General features: G+C 44.1%; 1 protein-coding gene across 2 annotated transcripts in view; it reads right to left on the bottom strand.

Annotated features, from left to right (window-relative positions):
- The window catches only part of LOC120927900 (interferon alpha/beta receptor 2-like), a 36,758-nt gene that overhangs the window by 1,638 nt on the left and 11,152 nt on the right, over positions 1–23,968 (bottom strand). For both annotated transcript variants that reach the window (XM_040338889.1, XM_040338890.1), the window contains 5 exons: positions 23,712–23,838; positions 22,497–22,666; positions 19,637–19,815; positions 16,132–16,300; positions 6,799–6,932 (listed from right to left, as the gene is read on the bottom strand). In XM_040338889.1, coding sequence (XP_040194823.1) covers positions 6,799–6,932; positions 16,132–16,300; positions 19,637–19,815; positions 22,497–22,666; positions 23,712–23,838 — 779 coding nt within the window. The remainder of the gene's footprint in view (positions 1–6,798; positions 6,933–16,131; positions 16,301–19,636; positions 19,816–22,496; positions 22,667–23,711; positions 23,839–23,968) is intronic.

The following is a 23,968-nucleotide window of genomic DNA, read 5'->3' as shown; positions in this document are numbered from 1 at the left end:
TGGGGAAGGAACAGGACCTGCATGTGTTATTAACTGTAGTAGAGACAAATCAGGCAGGGCTGTGCTGTGTGGCAGAGATATGTAAATATTAGGACTGGAGGGATGGAAATATAGTTACATAGTTAGTCAGGTTGAAAAAAGACACAAGTCCATCTAGTTCAACCATAAAAATAAATAAAATAAATAATATCGTACAATCCCATATACCCAATTCTATACCCACAGTTGATCCAGAGGAAGGAGAAAAACCCCCAGCAGAGCATGATCCAATGTGCTACAGAAGGGGAAAAAATATCTTCCTGATCCCCCGAGAGGCAATCGGATTTACCCTGGATCAACTTTACCTACAAATGTCAGTACTCAGTTATATTCTGTACATTTAGGAAAGAATCCAGACCATTCTTAACCACTTGACAACTGGGCACTTAAACACCCTTAATAACCAGACCAATTTTCAGCTTTCGGTGCTCTCACATTTTGAATGACAATAACTCAGTCATACAACACTGTAACCAAATGAAATTTTTGTCCTTTTTTTCCCACAAATAGAGCTTTCTTTTGGTGGTATTTGATCACCTCTGCGGTTTTTATTTTTTCCGCTAATAATGAAAAAAGAACGAAAATTTTGTAAAAAAATGAATTTTTTTTCATTTCTATTATAAAATTTTGCAAAAAATGAATTTTTCTTCATAAATTTGGCCTAAAATGTATACTGCTACATATCTTTGGTTAAAAAAAAAAAAAATTGGGTTATTATTTAGTCTGGGTGAAAGTTATAGGGTCTACAAGCTATGGTACCAATTACTGAAAATTTATCAATTTGATCACATCTGAAGTACTGACGGCCTTTCTCATTTCTTGAGACCCTAACATGCCAGAAAAGTACAAATACCCCCTAAATGACCCCTTTTTGGAAAGAAGACATTCCAAGGTATTTAGAAAGAGGCATGGTGAGTTTTTTGAAGTTGTAATTTTTTCCCACAATTCTTTGCAAAATCAAGGTTTTTTTTTTTTTTTTTTTTCCCCACAAAAGTTTCATATTAGCAGGTTATTTCTCGCACACAGCATATGCATACCACAAATTACACCCCAAAACACATTCTGCTATTCCTCCCGAGTATGGCGATACCACATGTGTGAGACTTTTACACAGCGTGGCCACATACAGAGGCCCGACATGCAGGGAGCACCTTCAGGCGTTCTGGAGCACCCAGACCAGTTCTGACATTTCTCTCCTACATGTAAAAATCATCATTTATTTGCTAGAAAATTACATAGAACCCCAAAACATTATATATGCTTTTTTAGCAAAGACCCTAGAGAATACAATGGCGGTCGTTGCAACTTTTTATCGCGCATGGTATTTGCACAGCAATTTTTCGAACGCATTTTTTTGGGAAATAAAACAGTTTTGTGCTTTTTAAAAAAAAAAACATTAAAGTTAGCCCAATGTTTTTGCATAATATGAAAGATGAAGTTACGCCGAGTAAATAGATACCCAACATGTCACCCTTCAATATTGCACACGCTTGTGGAATGGCGCCAAACTTCGCTACTTAAAAATCCCCATAGGCGACGTTTTAAATGTTTTTACTGGTTACATCTTTTTAGTTACAGAGGAGGTCTGGGGCCAAAATGATTGCTCTCGCTCTAACGTTCGCAGCGATACCCCACATGTGTGGTTTGAACACCGTTTTCATATGTGGGCGGGACTTACGTACACATTCGCTTCTGTATACGAGCACGCGGGAACAGGGGCGCTTTAAATATTTATTTTTTATTTTTATTGTTCATTTTACTTTATTTATTTTAGTTTGACACGTTTTTCCCCAAAAATAAATGTTTTGATCATTTTTATTCCAATTACAAGGAATGGAAACATCCCTTGTAATAGGAATATAGCATGACAGGTCCTCTTTACAGTGAGATGTGGGGTCAATAAGACCCCACATCTCACCTCTAGGCTGGGAAGCCTGAAAAAAAACAAAAAACAAAAAATGATCCTGGCTTCGATCGCAGCGGTGAGTCAGAAGAAGCACCGGAGGGCGAAGGGAGTGGGGACGTCCACTTTTGCCTCCCGTAAGAACGATCAAGAGGCGGAACAGCCGCCATGATCGTTCTTATGGTGTAGAGAATCGCCGACTGAAAAAAATGATATCTGAATGATGCCTGTAGCTGCAGGCATCATTTAGATATCCCTGCACAAAGTCAAGGACCTCATATGACGTGGGCGGGAAGTGGTTAAAACACATTTTTTTCCCCAGAGTATTTTCTGGGTATTGCAGAGTATTGGCCGGGGTATTGCAAAGTATTGGCCGGGGTATTGCAAAGTATTGGCCGGGGTATTGCAAAGTATTGTGTGGGGGTATTGCAGAGTATTGTGTGGGGGGTATTGCAGAGTATTGTGTGGGGGGTATTGCAGAGTATTGTGTGGGGGGTATTGCAGAGTATTGTGTGGGGGGTATTGCAGAGTATTGTGTGGGGAATATTGCAGAGTATTGTGTGGGGGGTATTGCAGAGTATTGTGTGGGGGGTATTGCAGAGTATTGTGTGGGGGGTATTGCAGAGTATTGTGTGGGGGGTATTGCAGAGTATTGTGTGGGGGGTATTGCAGAGTATTGTGTGGAGGGTATTGCAGAGTATGGTGCGGAGGGTATTGCAGAGTATGGTGCGGGGGTATTGCAGAGTATTGTGCGGGAGGTATTGCAGAGTATTGGTGCGGGGGTATTGCAAAGTATTGTGTGGGGGGTATTGCAGAGTATTGCGCGGGGGGTATTGCGCGGGGGGTATTGCAGAGTATTGCGCGGGGGGTATTGCAGAGTATTGCGCGGGGGGTATTGCAGAGTATTGCGCGGGGGGTATTGCAGAGTATTGCGCGGGGGGTATTGCAGAGTATTGCGCGGGGGGTATTGCAGAGTATTGTGCGGGGGTACTGCAGAGTATTGCGCAAGGGGTACTGCAGAGTACTGGCAGGGGGTACTGCAGAGTATTGCGCGGGGGCATTGCAGAGTATTGCGCGGGGGCATTGCAGAGTATTGCGCGGGGGCATTGCAGAGTATGGCGCGGGGGCATTGCAGAGTATGGCGCGGGGGCATTGCAGAGTATGGCGCGGGGTTTTTGCAGAGTATGGCGCGGGGTTTTTGCAGAGTATGGCGCGGGGTTTTTGCAGAGTATGGCGCGGGGTTTTTGCAGAGTATGGCGCGGGGTTTTTGCAGAGTATGGCGCGGGGTTTTTGCAGAGTATGGCGCGGGGTTTTTGCAGAGTATGGCGCGGGGGGTATTGCAGATTATCGCGCGGGGGGTATTGCAGAGGTTAATGCAGAGTATTGCACAGGGAAGGCAGAGTATTGCAGGGGTTAATGCAGAGTATTGCACAGGGAAGCCAGAGTATTGCAGGGGTTAATGCAGGGATGGATGGATCTGTGACTGCAATAGTCACAGATCCATCCACAGCGCTGCTGACACCCCGCGCTCCCCCCTCTCACACTGTATCGATCGGTACAGCGAGAGGAGAGAGGAACCGGCGTCATCAAATGACGCCGGTTTGTTTACCTGTGATCGCGCCGTCATTGGACGGCGCGATCACATGGTAAAAGACCGCGGTTGTCGGTCAATTACCGAGATCTGTGTAGCGCCGGGTCTCATAGACCCGGCGCGCACAGAATTTTCAGTGTGCGCGCCCGAGGCGGCGCGCATTACTGCTTCTGGTGGGCGCCGTTAAATAACGGCGACCCCCAGTTAAGCAACCACCTTGCCGCCGTTATATGACGGCGGCTGGTGGTTAAGTGGTTAAAGCAATCTACTGAGCTGGTCAGAACCACCTCTGGAGGGAGTCTGTTCCACATTTTCACAGCTCTTACTGTGAAGAAACCTTTCCGTATTTGGAGATGAAATCTCTTTTCCTCTAGACGTAAAGAGTGCCCCCTTGTCCTCAGTGTTGACCGTAAAGTGAATAACTCAACACCAAGTACACTGTATGGACCTCTTATATATTTGTACATGTGGATCATATCCCCCCTTATTCTCCTCTTCTCAAGAGTGAATAAGTTCAGTTCCTCTAATCTTTCCTTATAGCTGAGCTCCTCCATGCCTCTTATCAGTTTAGTTGCTCTTCTCTGCACTTTCTCCAGTTCCCCGATATCCTTTTTGAGAACTGGGGCCCAAAACTGAACTGTATATTCCAGAGGTCTTACTAATGATTTGTACAGGGGGGCAAAATTATATCTATCCCTCCGGATTTCATACCTCTCTTAATACAAGAAAGGACTTTTCTTGTATCCATGGATGTAGTGGCGGCTGGTGCTCAATTTTTTTTTTTTTGGGGGGGGGGGCATCAAACCAATCCCAGCAGCAGATGAATGGGAAGGCAGATGACGAGTATCTGGGATAGGGCTGCTGCTTCTCGCTTCAGCTACTCCTCGCCCTGGGGCTGTTGCTTATCCTGCCGGCTGAACAGAAAGTGGGTCCTAAAACCCGATTGGCTGGGCGTCCTAAGGCTCCCTGGCCAATCAGGTCTTAGGACCTGCTTCCTGATTGGCTGGGAGAAGATCAGGAAGACAATAGCGAATATTAATATTTTAATATAATTAATATAATACTAATGTCACACAACTGGGCGGGCTCGGGGCACAATGCTCTGCACCCCAAGCCCACCCTTTTTTGAAGCCAATTAGAGCCTCAGGCTTGTATCATGTGCTTAAAAAAAACAGGCCGCCACTGCTTGGATAGGTAAAACTGCTTGTATATTTATATCATCTGTGTCTGCCTGGAGATATGCATAATGCTTAAGTGATCTCCTGCTTCACCCTAACCCTTGCATTCCATGTGAAGCTAATTTTCTAAACTATTTATCTGTCCATCGATCAATGCAGACACTTCCTATCTATCCATATATCCTTCATTTCTGTCTATCTATTTAGTCACCATCCATTCTCCATTCATCTATCCATCCATTCACTCCCCATTCATCTACTGTCACACCATCAATATATCCACCATCCAATGTCAGTCCATGTATTCTTTCACTAAGCATACATTGATACATCCATCCATTCACTCCATCCATTCACTCCTCATACATTCATTCCATATCCATCCATTCATCCATCCATCCATTCACTCCTTATCTATCTATTCACTCAAAATTCATTCATTCATCCATCCATTCACTCCATATCCATCAATCTACTAAGCATACATTGATTGATACAGCCATCTATTTACTTCGTATCCATTCATTATATATATATATATATATATATATATCCATCCAACCAACCATCCAATGTCAGTCTATTGGCTAGATTCACAAAGAGTTACGCCGGCGTATCAGTAGATACGCCATCGTAACTCGGAATCTAAGCCGTCGTATGTTTAAGTGTATGCTCAAACTGAGATACACTTAAACCTAGCTAAGCTACGACGGCCTGCGCCGTCGTATCTTAGCTGTTTAGTTCCGCCGGCCGCTAGGGGCGTGAACGCTGATTTACGCCTAGAATGCGTAAATCAGCGAGATACGCCAAATCACGAACGTCCGCTTGCCCTTTTGCAGTAAAGATACGCCGTTTACGTAAGGCGATTTCTGGCGTAAAGTTAGTCGAACAAATAGCTGGACTAGTCAATGTTAAGTATGGCCGTCGTTCCCGCATCGAAATTTGAAAAATGTACGTCGTTTGCGTAAGTCGTCCGTGAATGGGGCTGGACGTAATTTACGTTCACGTCAAAACCAATACGTCCTTGCGGCGTACTTTGGAGCAATGCACACTGGGATATGTCCACAGACCGCGCATGCGCCATTCGTAAAAAAACGTCAATCACATCGGGTCACAAGTAATTCACATAAAACACGCCCCCTCATCCTCATTTGAATTAGGCACACTTACGCCGGCCCATTCACGCTACGCCGCCGTAACTTAGGAGGCAAGTGCTTTGTGAATAGAGCACTTGCCTCTCTGACTTACCGCGGCGTAGCGTAAATACGATACACTACGCTGCCTCAAAGATGCGCCCATCTACCTGAATCTAGCTATATGTGTCTATGCCACTAAGCAAACGTTGATTTATACATCCATCCATTCACTCCACATCCATCATCCAATGTCAGGCCATGGATTCTTTCACTAAGCATACATTGATTGATACATCCATTCATTCACTCCTCATACATTCATTCCATATCCATTCACTCCTTATCCATCCATCAAGCATACATTGATTGATACAACCATCCATTTACTCCGTATCCATTCATTATATATATATATATATATTTATCCAACCATCCAATGTCAGGCCATGTATCAATCCACCAAGCATGCATACATTGATTGATCCAACCATCCATCTAATCACTCCATATCCATCCATCCAAATATCTATTCTTTATACATCCATTGATATTCCTATACATTCATCCACCAATCCCTCCTCCATCTAGCTGTTTATCTCTCCATCCTACGCCCATCCTCCTACACATTCCATCAGGTTTCATTCACACTAGTGCGACTGCAAAGTCTCACGATTTTGAGTGCAACTTTGTTGCATCTTTCATGTGACTCTACACTCTCTGGCATTTAAGCTGCAAGAAGATCTCATCAAAGCAGTGCAGGAACTTTTTCAAAGTCACTGTGACTTTAAGTCGCATAGATTGGATTCGGTGCCATTAAAAACAATGACTTGTCATGAGACTTTGGACACAAAGAAGTCGCACTAGTGTTTGAGTGGAGCCTCAGTCTTCTCTGCCCAGATCAGGGGTGGAACATGCAGGAAATAAAAAGTGGAAACTGATTGGGTCTCTTACCAACACTTCTGGAGTGAAGATCTGTTTCCTGCAGATACCTCCCGCCTGGTAAAAAAAGTTTGTAAACAGCGCCAATCCAACGGCCAGAATGACGACCACAAATATCACAACCATCCAATAGACTCTTCCATCACCTGCAATGAGAAGTATGATATAACCGGTGAGCTGCTGGTATGTTACACTTGTGAATGATAGAGGTTAATAAGGATGTTGGAAGTCAACAAGGAGTTTTGTGAAACACTCTATTACCAAAAGTATTATATATAAAGAGAACTCCTGCACTCTCTGTGGGCCTATTCTGAGGGGGTAATCTAGGGAACACTGCTGCAGACACTTGAAAGTCTAATCCTAAAAGACTTGTGTCAAAAGTAGAGGTCCACCGAAATGGAAATTTCAGAACCGAAACGAAACTGAAATAAAAATAAATGTCAGGCCGAAACCGAAAATTACTTTTCTTCTTTTTTAAATAATTGTATGTTAAAACATACACTCACTGTGCCCCCAATTGCTGCCTCGCTGTGCCCCCAATTGTCGCCTCGCTATGCCCCCAATTGATGCCTCACTGTGCCCCCAATTGACGCCTCTTGTTTGTTTGTTTTTTTATTACTTTATCACTTTTTTTTGTAGCTTGTCGTTTTACTTTTTTTATTTTTGTATAATTTTCTTATTTTTAATATTATTTTTCTTATTCTTTACTTTTTAATTACTTATTTTATTAATTTAATTATTATTATTTTTTTTTTTTTTACACTTAACTTTATTGCTATCACACAGGAGAAAATAATTCCCTGTGTGATAGCAATTGGAGGTGACAGGTTCTCTTTATTAACCCTGTCACCTCAAGGGTGGATTGGCGTCAGGGACAGTAGCCAAACTAGGCAGCCGGAAGGAGGAGGAGAGGGGGCGGGGGACAGAGTCCCAAAGATATAGCCAGCCGGAGGGAGGTATGTGATGTAGGGGGGACAGGGAGGACGGATGGCTGCTAGAAAAGAAAGCAACTCACTGCTGCCCGCATGCTGTAACTGTCTCCGCTCTGCTCGCACACACCCCCGCCTCCTCCTAACCCCACACATCTCAGCATTAGACCGGCATTCTGTTTATCACAGAGTGGTTAGGAGCAGGCGGGGCTGTGTGCGAGCAGAGCGGAGACAATTTCAGTATGTGTTTTACCGCTCTGCAGCCACTATTCATTATCGTTTATCGGCAATTTTAAAGCTGTTTCGGCATGTCCCAAAAACAGCTGTTTTCGGCCGATATGTATCGGCCACCGATATATGTCGGTGCATCCCTAGTCAAAAGTATTGGGACAAATGAACTTTAATGGCATCTCAATCTTTGTCCATAGGGTTCAATATTGATCGGATTAGCCGACGTAGGACATTTGTTGCTGGAAAGTTTGAGAGCATGCACAGCAAACATTTTTCCGTTGAAAAACCTAAAACAATTGTCCGATGGAGCATACACACGGTCGGATTGTCCGATTAAAAATATGTCCGTCGGACCGTTGTTGTCAAAAAATCTGATTGTGCGTATGGGCCTTTAAGGCATCAGCATACCAATACATTTTGTACAATTTCATGCTCCCAACTTTGTGGGAACAGTTTGGTAGACAGTTTGGGGACGGCCCTTTCCTGTTCCAACATGACTGCGCACCAGTGCACAAAATCAGGTCCATAAAGACATGGATGAGCGAATTTTGGGTGGAGGAACTTGACTGGCCCGCACCTCAACCTGGTAGAGCATCTTTGGAATGAATTAGAGCGGAGATTGCAAGCCAGGCTTTCTCGTCCAACATCAGTGCCTTACCTCACAAAAGCACTTCTGGAAGAATGGTCAAACATTTCCATAGATACACTCCTAAACCTTGTGGATGGTCTTCCCAGAAGAGTTGAAGCTGTTATAGCTGCAAAGGATGGGCCAACTCATTATTGAACCCTACGGACTAAGACTGGGATGCCATTAACGTTCATGTGTGTGTAAAGGCAGGTGTCCCAATACTTTTGGTAATATAGTGATTTTTTGCTGCTCTTCCTAGTGCACTATTCCTAAGCTTCGTGTATAACCAGCGTGTTTCTTCATTTCGAAAGAGTTGTGGCAAAAAAATGAGATCCCCTCGGGGTGTTGGCTTTTCCAAAAAAGGGTAATTTTATGGGTTGTCGTACTGTCCTGACATTTTTTATTTTACAAAAAAGCTAAGAGAAAAAGTAATTTTTTCAAACTTTTTTTTTTTTATGGTAAGAAGAAAACCAAAAAACAGTTGTTATGAAATACCACCAAAATGATCTAAAAAATTAGATAGAATTTATTTGGGTACAACATTGCATAATGGAGTAGTTGTCAGTCAAGTTATCACAGCATTGAAAACGAAAAAATAGCCTGGTAATGACGGGGTATTACAGGCTGGTACTCAAGTGGTTAACAACAGAGCACAGACTGTGAGAGGGATAGTCTGCCAAACAGGCCCTATTGTTTTGCATGTTTAGCAATCTAACTTTGCAAACATACTTACAAGAGGAAAGATAACAGGCCTGATCTGGTCATTGTACTATTTTTGTACTTCATTGTGTAGTCACAGGTTGGGTCTGGGATGTTGGCCAAGTTGTAGTACACACTATCAGATGTTTTTCTGTTTCAATGTTTTTATTAAAGTTTTTTTTTTACAAAGGAGTAGAAAAATAACAATATAGATATTTGGGTAATGTATCGTTTACACCAGTGGTCCCCAACCTTTTTGGCACCGGGGACTGGCTGAGTGGAAGAAAATTGTGCCAAGGCCCGATTGGGGGGAGATTGGGGTTGGCACGCGGGGGGTAAGCGATTTTTCGCGGGCAATTTGTCAGCGCATTATTTCTATTATTACATTGTAGTAATAAATTAAATAGTTCTACCCACCATAATGAAAAATCAGTGGAAGCTTTGAGCATGTCACTTGCCATGTCGCCTGCCACCAGATACGGAATGTCACTTGCCACGCTGCCTGCCACCAGATGAAGGTAGCCCCCCTCCACAGATGAAGGTAGCCCCCCTCCACAGATGAAGGTAGCCCCCCTCCACAGATGAAGGTAGCATGTAGTAATCTTCTTACCTTAACTATGGGTACTGTGGCTGGCTCCCACATCCTCTGTGGCTGGTTCCTTTGGGTGGCTGTCTGGCACCGTGCTGTGGCTGGATGGCTCCCTGGTGTGGGTGGGTCACCATGGGTGGATAGCTTCCTGCTGTGGGTGGCTGGCCTTGCTCCCTGCTGTGGGTCAGTGGGTGGGTGGCTAGCTGGCACGGTACACCCTGCTGTGGGTGGCTGGCCTGGCTCCCTGCTGTGAGTCAGTGGGTGTGTGGGTGGCTGGCACCCTGCTGCAGGTGGCTGGCCTGGTTCCCTGCTGCAGGTGGATGGCCTAGCTCCCTGCTGTAGGTTAGTGGGTGGGTGGCTGGCATGGTGCACTCTGCTGCAGGTGGCTGGCATGGCTTCCTGCTGTGGGTCAGTGGTTGGGTGGGTGGCTGGCACAGTGCACCCTGCTGGGGCTGACAGAGGTGCTGACAGAGGTGATGCCGCTCGTCCCCTCCCCTGACGTGCCACATGACCTGCCTCAGTCTGAGACTCGTGGGAGTTGTAGTTTGCTGTGCCTGCGCTGATAAGTAACTTATCTTTAGCGTGGCCGGACTACAACTCCCACCGTGCAGCGCAGCCTGCACAGGAGTAGCCACTCCAGCCAACCAATCGGCGGCCACCCGATTTTTAACATAGACGCCGTCATGGGGGGAATTCTCCGCCCATCCCCCCCCCCCCCCCCCGGCCCAGCCCGTGCCTGGATACGTCCATTCACATTGCACGGGGAGTGTCCGTGTGAGAGACACTCCCTGTTCACTCTTACCTTCCCCGAAATTGTTCATCCGCTCGGAGGAACTCCATTTCCTACAGCCGGCCGCTGGACTCTCTCATGTCGCCCGCCCGAAACCGCAGCCTGGCTGCAGAAGGGCCACGGCTCGGTAGTGGGCCGCGGGCCGGGGATTTACGACCCCTGGTTTACCCGATCCAAATTGCTCATATACCGACAAAAGGACTATAATTTTTTTTCCATTCAACCTGGTGTCCTGACAAAATAGGCAACTTGGCAGAAAATCTATCCAGGTCACTTCCACTTTCTTCAAACCATCAGTAATTGCTGATTTGGATCAATTGGTGTTTGGACACACTGGCTACCGAATACAGTCCAGTACAGGAAGATTTTGCTGTTTTCACAGCACAGCGGTTAACAAGGACAAAGTTGTCGCCGCCGCGGAGTCGGACATTTTCTTGGTTAGTGTTGGAGCGGAGTAACAATCTCCGCTCATAATATCGTGCACTGGACTCTATTCAGGTTGCCAGTGTTGTGTCCAAACAGCAATTTGTGAAAATAGAGTTCAATAAGTTTTTAATTTCAAATTTTTAAACAAACATAACAACAACAACAACCGGGTCATAAACCCAACATCGGTTTACCCGATTAATACAGTTAAATGAAAATGTTGTTATAAATGATATAGATAGCATTTAAATTACTGTAGCCAGTGCTTGGAGAAAAAGATACATGGAAATGAATGTTAGGTAGACAGATTAATAAAATATACTTATATGAATAATACCTGATAAGTTCTAACCGAACATAGAATTAAAGCCACCCCAGTCCCCACTGCCCCTCTGGGAACCTACTGCAGCCGAGATTGGGGCGGAGATATCTATAATATTTATATAGTCATGGCTCGAAGAGAGAACCAAGAGATAGAAACATTGTTGTCTGGGCGCTTGGTAAAAGTACCAAGCCCACAGACAACAGGTAAGGACTAAATATAATCCATTTAATTTAGTTAACCCCAAGTAAAGGCCACATAACAAAAATAGAACAGAACTAAAAATATATGATGGGGTCAAGAAGAGAAAGCTAAAAAGAAAAGCAGAAAAAGGAAAGAGGAAGAAAATGAAGGAAAGGAGAAGGGGAAGGTGTAGGGGAGAGGGGGGGGGGTGGAGTCGGCGTCTTCCAGTACAGGGCGGCCTTTCATCCTGATAAGATGGTGTAGGCCGGCTTTTTTAGTAATTCACAAAGGGTTAAGATGAGCTCAACCTAGATTTTAATCTATCCGAGGTGCTATACTGTTTCCATACACTCCAAATAGAAAGAAATCTAGCCTGGGTGTCAAGAGATTTGGCATGCATTTCCTCCATAAGCATGATATTGTTCATCTCGCTTACCCATTCGACCAGAGTCGGAGGGGCAGGAGATTTCCAATGTCTGGAAATCAACTGTCTACCAGCACTGACACAGAATTTTAGAAGGGTATGATTTTCAAACTTAAAAGAACCAGGGAGAATGGAAAGAAGGGCTATAAAGGGAGAAGGGGTTAGTATTTTATCATAGAGGTCTCCATAAATCTGAAAAATCATTTCCCAAAAAGGGCGGATTATGTCACAGTCCCACCATGTATGGCAATACGTACCAATATCGTGATTGCATCTCCAGCAGGAGTCAGAAGCGGAAGGGAACATGATCTTGAGGGTGACTGGGACACGATACCATCTTGCCAATACTTTGTAATTTTTTTCTTGAGCATAGCTCGAAATAGAAGACTTATGTGTATAAAAGAAAGATTTATGCCAATCTGCCTCACTGATATCTTTGCCTAAGTCCTCCGACCAGGCTGCAGCAAACCTGGGTAAGGAGTCATGTGTATGACCCAGGATCAGTTTATATATCTGAGATAAGGTGTGTGGCGGAGTGTGTGAGACAGAGCATAGTTGCTCGAAGTTAGTCAACGGTCTATGGACCTGGCCACTTTCATGAAGCGATTTACAGTATGTTGAAAGGTGTAGTCGGGTAAGCCAGGTCACTCGGGAAGAGATCATAGGTTTAGATGTAATAAATATCCCGGACAAAGCATTCAAGTAGCAGTTGGCAGTAGGCCATGAGTCTCTGTTGTAATTGTCTATTGTCGAAATACATCTACTCTCCGGAAGGGCTGGATTGTCGAACAATGAGGTCAAGGGCCCTGGATCAGTTGAGAGGGCATATGCCTCCCTCTTCCTATACCAGATATCCAAGGCATCTAAAGTCAAAGGAGACAACCCTCTAAAAGACCTATATGTCTTGGCGTACCCCCATGGTAGAGCCCTGAGGTCTACAGGGGATAGATCTTGCTCTACCATAGTGGAGACTTTACATAGGGGACGAGGAAACCACTCTAGAACACGTGAAAGTACCGCAGAGGTGTGGTATAATTCGAAATCAGGGAGGGCTGTTCCTCCATTAGTAACAGGGGAGCATAAGAGTTTATGTTTTAGCCTTGGAGGGTTTCCTCTCCAGACAAACCGGATGGCCATTGATCGAAGTGAACGAAAAAAAGCAGAGGGCAGCGCTATCGGAAGTGCCTGGAATAGGTATAGTGTCTTAGGCAGAACGTCCATTTTCAAAACATTCATTCGCCCAAACCAAGATATGGGAAGGTCTAAACGATCCTCCATAAGGCGTCTTAATTTTGTTAAAAGAGGGCAATAATTTAGGGTATAAACCTCCGATAGCTGTGCAGGAATGGCTGTTCCTAAGTAAGAAATAGAGCTCTGCCTCCATTGAAATGAAAAATTAGATTTAAGGATGTTGAGGATTGATTGAGGTAGAGATATGTTTAAAGCTTCCGTTTTAGGTTTAATTTATAGTTGCTAAACCTACCAAACCTGGCCAGTTCTTGCAAAATTGTGAAAATAAACAGCAATTCGTAAAAATCTTCATAATGGTTTAACCACTTCAGCCCCGAAAGATTTTCCCCCTTAATGACCAGGCCATTTTTTGCGATCCCACACTGCGTCATTTTAACTGACAATTGCGCGGTCATGCGACGTTGTACGCAAACAAAATGTATGTCATTTTTTCCCCACAAATAGAGCTTTCTTTTGGTGGTGCTAAGTGAATAAACCGTGACAAACCTAATGTATGAACACAAGTGTAAATAAATAACTGGACATATGTTTAACCAGTAATACAAAATTGATAGAAATTAATAAAAATAGTGAGAAATTTTTTCCAAAATTGTGAATAAGGATGAGAAGCAAAAAGAGCAAAAAAAGTCCATATGCTGTGATTCACATCAGTGCACATAGGTTAAATGTGTGAAGAGAGGAGTTTTCTTTCACCAGAAAAACACCCAAAATAGTGATAATGTAGTCTCGTTATCAGCGTAATGATGTTGAATCAGCTAGGCCACACCTACGCGTTTCGTCGTCGAAAAGACGTCGTCTGGGATCAGCCTATCCCAGACGACGTCCTTTCGATGATGAAACGCGTAGGTGTTGCCTAGCTGATTCTACGTCATTACACTCTGTACACGGAGACACACAGCTACGGAGCTCCATAGACAGGAGAAATCCCGAGGAGACGCCGCGTCCCTCCATGTTGTTTTCACTACGAGATTTTAACCGCTTAATTGTAAGTGCAACATTTTAGCAGAATTAAAATAATTTTAAACAGTATTACGCTATGGGACCTCTTTTTGTTTCTCATGCCATGAGACACTGAGTTACCATCTTGTGCCTATTGACCATCTGGATTGAGTCTTTTGGGAGACTTTAAACCCCTGTGCTCAGAGAGACCGCTGTGATAACGGTCATCTACCTTTGGTAAGGAGACTACATTATCACTATTTTGGGTGTTTTTCTGGTGGAAGAAAACTCCTCTCTTCACACATTTAACCTATGTGCACCGATGTGAATCACAGCATATGGACTTTTTTTGCTCTTTTTGCTTCTTATCCTTATTCACAATTTTGGAACTTTTTCTCATATTTTTATTCATTTCTATCAATTTTGTATTACTGGTTAAACATATGTCCAGTTATTTATTTACACCTGTGTTCATACATTAGGTTTGTCACGGGTTATTCACTTAGCGCTGTACCTTGTTATATATATTGTGGCAAAATTTGGTATTTCAGTTTTTTGGTACTGGCAGCTTCATATCCCACTATCATTGTGGGAGCTTTCACATTTATACATATACTTATTTTTTAGCGCAGTGTTTTTTCCTGTTTGGAAAATGTTTTCTATTTTCTTTTGGTGGTATTTGATCACCTCTGCGGTTTTTATTTTTTGCGCTATAAACCAAAAAAGAGCGTAAATTTTGAAAAAAATAAAAATGTTACTTTTTGCTATAATAAATATCACACAAAAACATTTAAAGGGGTTGTAACGGTTGCAAAAAGCGTATATTGATTGGTGTGCGCAAAAGTTATAGCGTCTACAAAAAATAGAGAAAGGATAGATTTATGGCATTTTTATTATTATTATTTTTTTTACTAGTAATGGCGGTGATCTGCTATTTTTTGCGGGACTGAGACATTGTGGCAGACAAATCAGACACTTTTGACACTTTTTTGGGACCATTGACATTCAAACAGCGATCAGAGCTAAAAATAGCCACTGATTACGGTATAAGTGTCACTGGCAGGGAAGGGGTTAACACTAGGGGGCGATCAAGGGGTTAAATGTGTTCCCTATGTGTGTTCTAACTGTGAGGGGTAATGTGGCGGACTAGAGGAGGAGAGAGATCGTTGTTCTTACATAGTAGGAACACACAATCTCTCTCCTCTCCCCTGCCCGGCGGTCATCGCATTGGCTCCAGGGACACGCTGCGGGCGTGCACGCACAGGCGTCTTAAAGAGCTGACGTACAGCTACGACTGCTTGCGCAGGGGAGCCACCCTGCTGCAGTATAACTGCTGTGGCTGGTCCAGAAGTGGTTAAAAAAAAACGGAACACCCCTTCAACAGAAGCCGGGCAGTCAGCCGGCTTCTGTCGGACCGACTGCCATACATGCGGCCATGAGCATCGGCCGGTTTCTATTGAACCAGTCAATACAGCCCAATATTCAACCCACGTGTAAGGGGCTTTAGTTAGTGAGGCTGAAAAAAAAAAGACACAAGTCCATCCAGTTCAACCAATAGAAGTATAAAATCAAACAAATAGAAAAACCTCATAGACCCACAGTTGATTTTTGCTCCAGAGGGGGGGGGGGGCCTTCCTGATCCCCCAGAAGGTAACTGGATATTCCCTGGGTCAGCTACCCCATATTACCTATATGTTCATGTCCAGTTATATTTTGGCATTTTAGGAATGCATACAGACTTTTTTTTAAATAATCTACTGAGCTTTGTTCTTGAGGGGATCTATTCAACATTTTCACAGCTGTTACTGTGAAAAAGCCTTTCCATACATCATCCATCATCTTTATTAACATCACCCACCATCAGCAAACAGAAAAAAGTGACTTTCCTTCTATATGTGGTATGAAAACTGAAAAAAGGTATATTTTTTACTTACATCCTACACGTGGAGGTTTAGTGAGGATACATTTCATTGGAGATGCTACTGAATGGTCATTAAGGTCAGTAGATGCATTTACAGATACACAGTAATTACTGCATCCCACACTGTCTGGTATCAGTTCAGTATAAATTCCGTTACCAGTCTCGGTTTCCTGTATGGAAGCCTGTTCAAATAACAAAATTTAATTACTTTAATAAAAATATCTTAGCTTTCAGGTAAACCCCCAAAAAATTTGCAAACAAAATCTTGTGATTTTCTCATACTGACATCAGTGTTGGGTTAATCAAGGGTCATCAAGGTTTAAAATGATTTTTATTAACTGATGAAGCTGTCTGCAGACAGAGGGTTTGGTGCATAAATAATGATGTAGTGGGGTGGAGGGTGCCCATGTCTACCTGAAACTTTAGGTTTCCTCCCACTGTGCGGTGTCCCTTTCGACAGAGCAGTGAGAAGGTTTCACAATACGTAGAAGACAAGAACCATAAACACAGATCAAGACTCAACTAGAACCGTGAACACAGATCAAGACTCAACTAGAACCGTGAACACAGATCAAGACTCAACTAGAACCGTGAACACAGATCAAGACTCAATTAGAACCGTAAACACAGATCCAGACTCAACTAGAACCGTGAACACAGATCAAGACTCAACTAGAACCGTGAACACAGATCAAGACTCAACTAGAACCGTGAACACAGATCAAGACTTAACTAGAACCGTGAACACAGATCAAGACTCAACTAGAACCGTGAACACAGATCAAGACTCAACTAGAACCGTGAACACAGATCAAGACTCAACTAGAACCGTGAACACAGATCAAGACTTTAACTAAAGGTAAAACTTTTTTTTAGTTTTGGACTAAAAATTGTATGGAGAGGGATTAGAACACCCATTAGTTTTTTATTTTGCTGTCTATGCCCCGTAATGGAGATTCAGCCTCTCTATATGTCATGTTTACCATCATCATTGAAAAGAAATTCCAACATTTTGACTTGTCCCCAGGACAGTAAAAGAGGTTAAATCTTTCAATGGTGAAACTAGTTCTGGTGACCTGTGGGCCTATAAAAGATTCCCTTAATTTGCAGGGATTGTATCTAATTTCCTGGTTTTGGCTATGGGCTACAGGAAGTGAAGGTAAATCTCCCCAATGGGGCACAGATGGTGAGATAAAAACTGACAGGGGTCATAACACTCCCCTACTCTATCCACAATGTAAAAAAAAAATAGGATTTTTGTACTCACCGTAAAATCCATTTCTCTGAGTTCATGGACGGACACAGCAGCAATAGACCTTAGGGTATTATCCTCCCTTTTAGGAGATTGACTAGGCAGAAAAAACAGCATGTTAAAGTGGAAGTAAACCCTTCAATTTGATAGTTACAAAAACAGTTAACATTCCCGGCATGCCGGAAATGCTAGCTGTCACATTTGTTTGTGCTCTCAACCAAACTGCCAAACCATCCAATGGCTGGTTTCATAACATGTCACATGTACAGCATCATGGCAGTTGCAGATTAAACAGAGGTCAAGATGGCTGCTTCCTTGGCTGAAAACGATAGGAGGGTTTACTTCCACTTTAAGTGTTAAACACTCCACACAGTACAGTGCCTCCCAGGGCGTGGTAGAGATTACCGAATCCGACAGACCCCGGTCCCTCAGCACCTGGCTCTCAACAGCCACGCCGTGAAAGCCAACGACTGTAAGGCAGGATGAAAGATAGGACCCTGCAACAGAAGATTCTCTCGCAGTGGGGCTGCAGAGCAGAGAGTGGGGGATGTACCCGGGGGAACTGCCCCCTGGGAGGTACTGTACTGTGTGGAGTGTTTAACACTTAACATGCTGTTTTTTCTGCCTAGTCAATCTCCTAAAAGGGAGGATAATACCCTAAGGTCAATTGCTGGTGTGTCCGTCCATGAACGGAAGATAAATACGTTTTCCCTAGATCTAATTGAACTCATATAGTGAAAATGTGCTATAGGGAGAATTTTGGGTGCAATCCTGTTGCCTACAAGTGTAAGTGTGGCCCTCTAGCTGCTGCGAAACTAGTCCCATCATGCCTCTGCCTGTGGGAGTCATGCTTGTAACTGTCAGCCTTGCCATGCCTCATGGGACTGGTAGTTCCACAGCTGGAGGTCTACACGTTGAGCACCCATCTTGTGTCTTGAATTCCTCAAGAAAAATAGCAGTTCACTTCCTGATAAGTGCCTACAGCCTCATAGCTGTATATTTGCAGTATGAGATCAAAGGCACTGCTGCATCAGAATTCAGCATGACTCTCCTGTACCTGACTTTCTGATTTCCACCTTGCGAGAATAACCACATCTAACTGAGTAGGTCACCCTGGTAGATGACACCCGAGGTGCGGAGTCTAAGTACTAACTGGTGTTCACCAGAGCTCCTGATGGTGGAGATGAGTTTTGCTGTGTGTTAGTACCGGGTTGCAGTCCTTGGAATCATCCCACCGGAGGGTGAGCAAGCCGGGGGCCAGTAGCAGATATGGCAGGTAGGGATCAAGCAGGAACGTAGTCAGGTAACAGGCAAGAGGTTAGTAACAAGTGGTTGCAGGTTTAAGCAGAGTAGCTCAGGAACAAGCCAAAGGTGAGTAACAAGTGGTAATGAAGATACAGATGGCAATAGGAGTGACAAGAGCGAGATATTGGCTGGAGAGAGAAAAATAATCCGGGAAACAGGAAGTGCAAATTCAGGGCTTCAATAGAAAGTTCATGGGAGGAGCAAGGAGTTCAAGGTTCAGCAGAAAGAAGGCAGGATTATCCAATGGATCAGACAGCATGCTGCCCAGCTTCTCAGGTGGCTCAGAAAGAAGAGACATTGCCAGACACAGCATAGGTCGTAGGTTCGGACCTGGCATCTAACACAAAGGTTAGGAACTTTTTGATTATCCTTGTTGATTAAATGAGCTCTTTGGATTTTGGGGTCAGAAAATTTATGTATATGAGTGGTTACCTGAATTCAATCCGAAGGGATCTAAGTAAGGGCCCTTTCACACGGGGCGGATCAGTAATGATCCGCCTCCGTGTGTCCGTACAGCTCAGCGGGGATCCTCCGTAAAATCCCCGCTGAGCTGGTAGCTGACAGGGCAGTCCCCGCACACTGTGCAGGGACCGCCCTGTCTTTCCTCCGCTCTCCCCTATGGAGAATCGGATGAACACGGACCGTATGTCCGTGTTCATCCGATCCGGCAGACGGAAGAAAAATAGGGTTTTCTTCCGTCTGAAAATGCAGGTCTTTGCGGAGGCGGACAAATTACGGGTGTCAGCAGATGGTCATCCGTTGACACCCGTAATCACATAGGGACCTATGTATGTCCCGTTTTTATCCGCAACGGACGGATGAAAATGCGGACATACGGTCCGTACGTGTGAAAGGGCCCTAAGTTAGATTTGTCCCTCTTGGATTTTGCAGGAGGTGGTAAGATTCTAAAACTTTTTAACTCATAGGATAATAACATAAAAATGTTCGGTTTTTAGCTTACCTGTGCTGAGTCCTTCACCCACTGAATTGTATACAACAGCAATGGATAGACATTGTCACTCAGCATGGTAACATTGCGCTGCTCATTTTCACTCCATAGATGAGAGACTGGAGGGCGGATAGAAACTTGTAATCCATTATCATCTGAAATAACATCCACAATGGGGGGGCCTAGCCAAGCTAAAAAGGAGATAAATGAAAAAAAATATATATATTTACAGTGCTGTGAAAAAATATTTGCCCCCTTCCTGATTTTTTTTTTTTTTTTGTTATTGCATGTTTGTCACACCTAAATAATTCATATCATCAAACAAATTTTAATATTACACTAAAGCCCTGTACACACGATCGGTTTGTCTGATGAAAACGGACCGATGGACTGTTTTTTTCGGACAAACCGATCGTGTGTGGCCCCCATCGTTTTTTTTTTTCCATCGGTGAAAAAAATTAGAACATGTTTTAAAACTTTCCTATGGATAAAAAAACAATAGAAAAAAATGATCGTCTGTGTGGAAGTCCAAAAATCCACGCATTCTCAGAATCAAATCGACGCATGCTCGGAAGCATTGAACTTTATTTTTCTCAGCACGTCGTAGTGTTTTATGTCACCGTGTTTGGCACGGTCGGATTTTTGACCGATGGTGTGTAGGCAAGACTGATAAAAGTCAGCTTCATCGGATATCGGACGAAAAAATCCATCGGATTAGATTCCATCAGATATCCGATCGTGTGTACGAGGCTTAAATACACAAATGCAATAAGTACCATATTTATCGTGGTATACCGCGCCCCGCGTATAACGCGCACCCCAAGCTTAGCAAGGTTAAAAAGGAAAAAAAAGAAAACTTACATTTTTGCCCTGCGTCCATCGGCGGCCTTGTCCGGCGTCCGTCTGCGGCCTTGTGGGTGTCCATCTGTGGCTTCCTTGCGCGGGGTCCGTCTGCGGCTTTGGAGGTGTCCGTCTGCGGCCTCCATCCAGGTGTCCGTCTCCGTCCAGCGTGTCCGTCTGCGACCTCCATCCAGGTGAGCGTGTCCGGTGTTCGTTTTTGGCACGAGCCGAGAGGAGCCGAATTTCCTGTGTGTTCGGCTTGTCTCGGCTTCTCTCGCGTGGCTGCGGGGGAGCCGAGCGTGGCCGAGCCTAGCCGAGTGCGCAGTACACTCGTATCGGCTCTAAGCTGCTTTGGGCGGAGCCGAGCGTGGCCGAGCCTAGCTGAGTGCGCAGTACACTCGGCTCAGCTCTCGGAGAGACAGCGGGGGTCGGCGTATATCGCGCACCCACGATTTCCCCCTGATCTTAAGGGGAAAAAAGTGCGTGGTATACGCCGATAAATACGGTAATTAGGCATCCCTTCCTGCCCCGGGGGGCCCTGCTCATGGAGCCCCATCAAATTTTTCCCATGGGGCCCTGTGATTTCCAGTTAAGCCCCAGTTCCAAAAACGTGTTTCCTTTTCAAACAGGCTTGTGATCCAGGTACCTCTGCCAAACAGTCCAGCCAAGTCCTGTCCCTGCACTGTACAAGCAGTACATCTTGGTCACACCCTGATTCAAAGTGGTTATAGGATTATATTTTTCATTATTAATATAGGGGGTCCCCGACTTACGAACGAGTTGGGGACTTTCCTGTTGCTTGTAATCCGTAAATGTTCGTAAGTCGGGCCGCGCATGTGCAGAACGGCAATTACGGACATTTCTAATTTTTTCCGATGTTCCGTCGAATGCCGTTCTGTGCATGCGCGGCCAATTACGGACATTTCCGACATTTTCCAATGTTTTCCGAGGCTCTGTCTGGCGCCGTGCATGCGCAGAAAGCCAGATGGTCCGCGCAGAATGGCAGATGGTCCCTGCAGCGTCCCATTCGTAAGTAGGAGTAGTTCGTAAGTCGGGCGTTCATAAGTCGGGGACCCCCTGTATATAGATCTACAGAGGTGTTTCCATGTCTTCTATAAGCTTTAGTTGACCCACTTGTTCTTAGCACCTCTTTTATACGCCATCATTTATCTCCAAGGTTTCTATCCTATCTCAGTTTTCCTTTTGAACCCTTCCTTTAAAACTCTCCATTCTTTTCTGTGCTGCCATGTTCTGTTATAAGAAGTGCAAAAAAAATGAATACAATAGACCAATTGGAGGATATGGTTTACAGGGCATGGAAACAGCTCTGTAGATATAACTTTAAAGGGGTTATAAAGGATTTTTTTTCCCCCCTAAATAGCTTCCTTTACCTTAGTGCAGTCCTCCTTCACTTACCTCATCTTTCCATTTTTCTTTTAAATGTCCTTATTTCTTCTGAGAAATCCTCACTTCATGTTCTTCTGTCTGTAACTACACACAGTAATGCGAGGCTTTCTCCCTGGTGTGGAGAAAGCCTCTTGAGGGGGGAGGGGGCGAGCAGGCAAGTCAGGACACTCTCTACTTTGCAGATAGAGAAAGGAGCTGTGTGTTAGTGGGCGTCCTGACACTCCTGCTCGCCCCCTCCCCCCTCAAGAGGCTTTCTCCACACCAGGAAGAAAGCCTTGCATTACTGTGTGTAGTTACAGACAGAAGACCAGGAAGTGAGGATTTCTCAGAAGAAATAAGGACATTTAAAAGCAAAATGGAAAGATGAGGTAAGTGAAGGAGGACTGCACTAAGGTAAAGGAAGCTATTTAGGGAAAAAATAAAAATTCCTTTACAATCCCTTTAAATCAATCCCATGTGGACATGTCATCCCTGCACAAAGGTTTTCTACTGCGTTACTGGTGCTTTTTAGTTTATGTGCTTCCCACGGTGTATCAACTCTGGATTTGAAGTGCATTGATGCGTTCAGTTATAACAGTAGGTAGGAATATCCCAGCCATTGTGCAGAATCCAGTTTTGTACTTACTGTCTGATATGGGGTTCAGGGATGGGGAGAAAACTGGAACTGATGAATCATTATGAGTGAAGATCTGGATTTGTGCCGCATAATTTCCAAAGATGTCTGTGAAATCTTTTGTCAGGTCACAGCGGGGAATGCTGATATTGGCGCAATCTCTGGTGGGGACCAATTCTCGGCTGTTACAGCGAAAAAAAAAAAAAAAGATAAATTAGTTGTTCTTTTCAGGACCAGGCTTACTGTAAATCACCACCACAATAGCTTTCCATTATATATATATATAAATAAAAAGGCCAGTATGGTGGCCTGAGTTTATGGGAGGAGCCCGGAGGGTATTTAAGCAGCCCACTCACACATGCTCTTTGTCGGTTCAGTGCGCAATACTACATGTCACTGGGCCGACTCTTCCCCGCTCACCTCGTGTTCGTGAGTCTGCGCATTCAATCCCATTCGATACCTGTCTGCCCTTCCCCTTTTCAGGGCACTTCTCAGCATATTCTTCTTCAATTAGCTACCCATTACTTACCTTGGGTATGCCCCCTTTTCTTGGCATACCGACCAGACCACCAAGGTCTATTTATGTTGTAAGTCTTGTCACGTGTTTATGTGATCCACATCTTTCTCGGTCTTATAGCCTTGTCCAGCTTTGTGAGCGTCAACTATTTTCAGTTTCAGTTTTCTAGACAACTGCTTAGAAGAACCCATGGTGCTGATTGTTGGGGCAAGGTCAGATGAGTCAATCCATGACACTGGCAGGTCTCAGCTTTGCAAAGGGGGCAGTGCATGCTATAAATTCTGCAGGGTGCCCAAACTTTTGCAGACACCATTTTTTTGTTTTCTGTCATTTTGGAAGTGTAAATGATGGAAATAAAATCTAACTTTTTTTGACATATTATAAGAATGTCTAATCTGTAATTTGATGCCTTTTGGAGATTTTTCCATCTTTCCTTGGCTTCGTTATGCTCATTAATACAAATTTTTACCTGGGGTGCCCAAACTTTCGATCCCCACTGTATTTATAGTGATAAATAAGCATTTCTGACTCTTCCTACCTCCTCTACAATAGTGTTAGCCACTGAAAAGCCTATTATAGTGATGGGACAAAAGAAGTGAGTGTAGGGTGAGATGAAGCAGAAGTTTTGGAGCTTTGAGTGTAAGAGCGGACATGGAATTGGGCATGACAGGAAGGTTTTGGAACAGCCATGGAGGAGTTTATAAACCTACTAGTTTTTAGAATATTCCACTTTGTAGTAGACAGCCGATTCATTGTTGGGGTCTTCCCAAGTCAGGATATGCTGAAAGTTGTTAGAAGAGAATTGCAGGTTCCTCGGGGGCTGCAGAACAGCTGACACTGCAGACAAAGCCCCAAGAAAATTGTATTAATAAACCAATAAATATGACTTTTAATGTAAAACGACTCATTAACTTTTGCCACGATGTGTAAACAAAACTACAGATGTTAGAAGGAAGAGTTGTGATTG

The sequence above is a fragment of the Rana temporaria genome, chromosome 2 (genome assembly GCF_905171775.1).
Source record: "Rana temporaria chromosome 2, aRanTem1.1, whole genome shotgun sequence".
NCBI classification, from domain to species: domain Eukaryota; kingdom Metazoa; phylum Chordata; class Amphibia; order Anura; family Ranidae; genus Rana; species Rana temporaria.
Note: the sequence above shows the minus strand (reverse complement) of the source record. Positions and strands in the feature narration are given on the sequence as shown.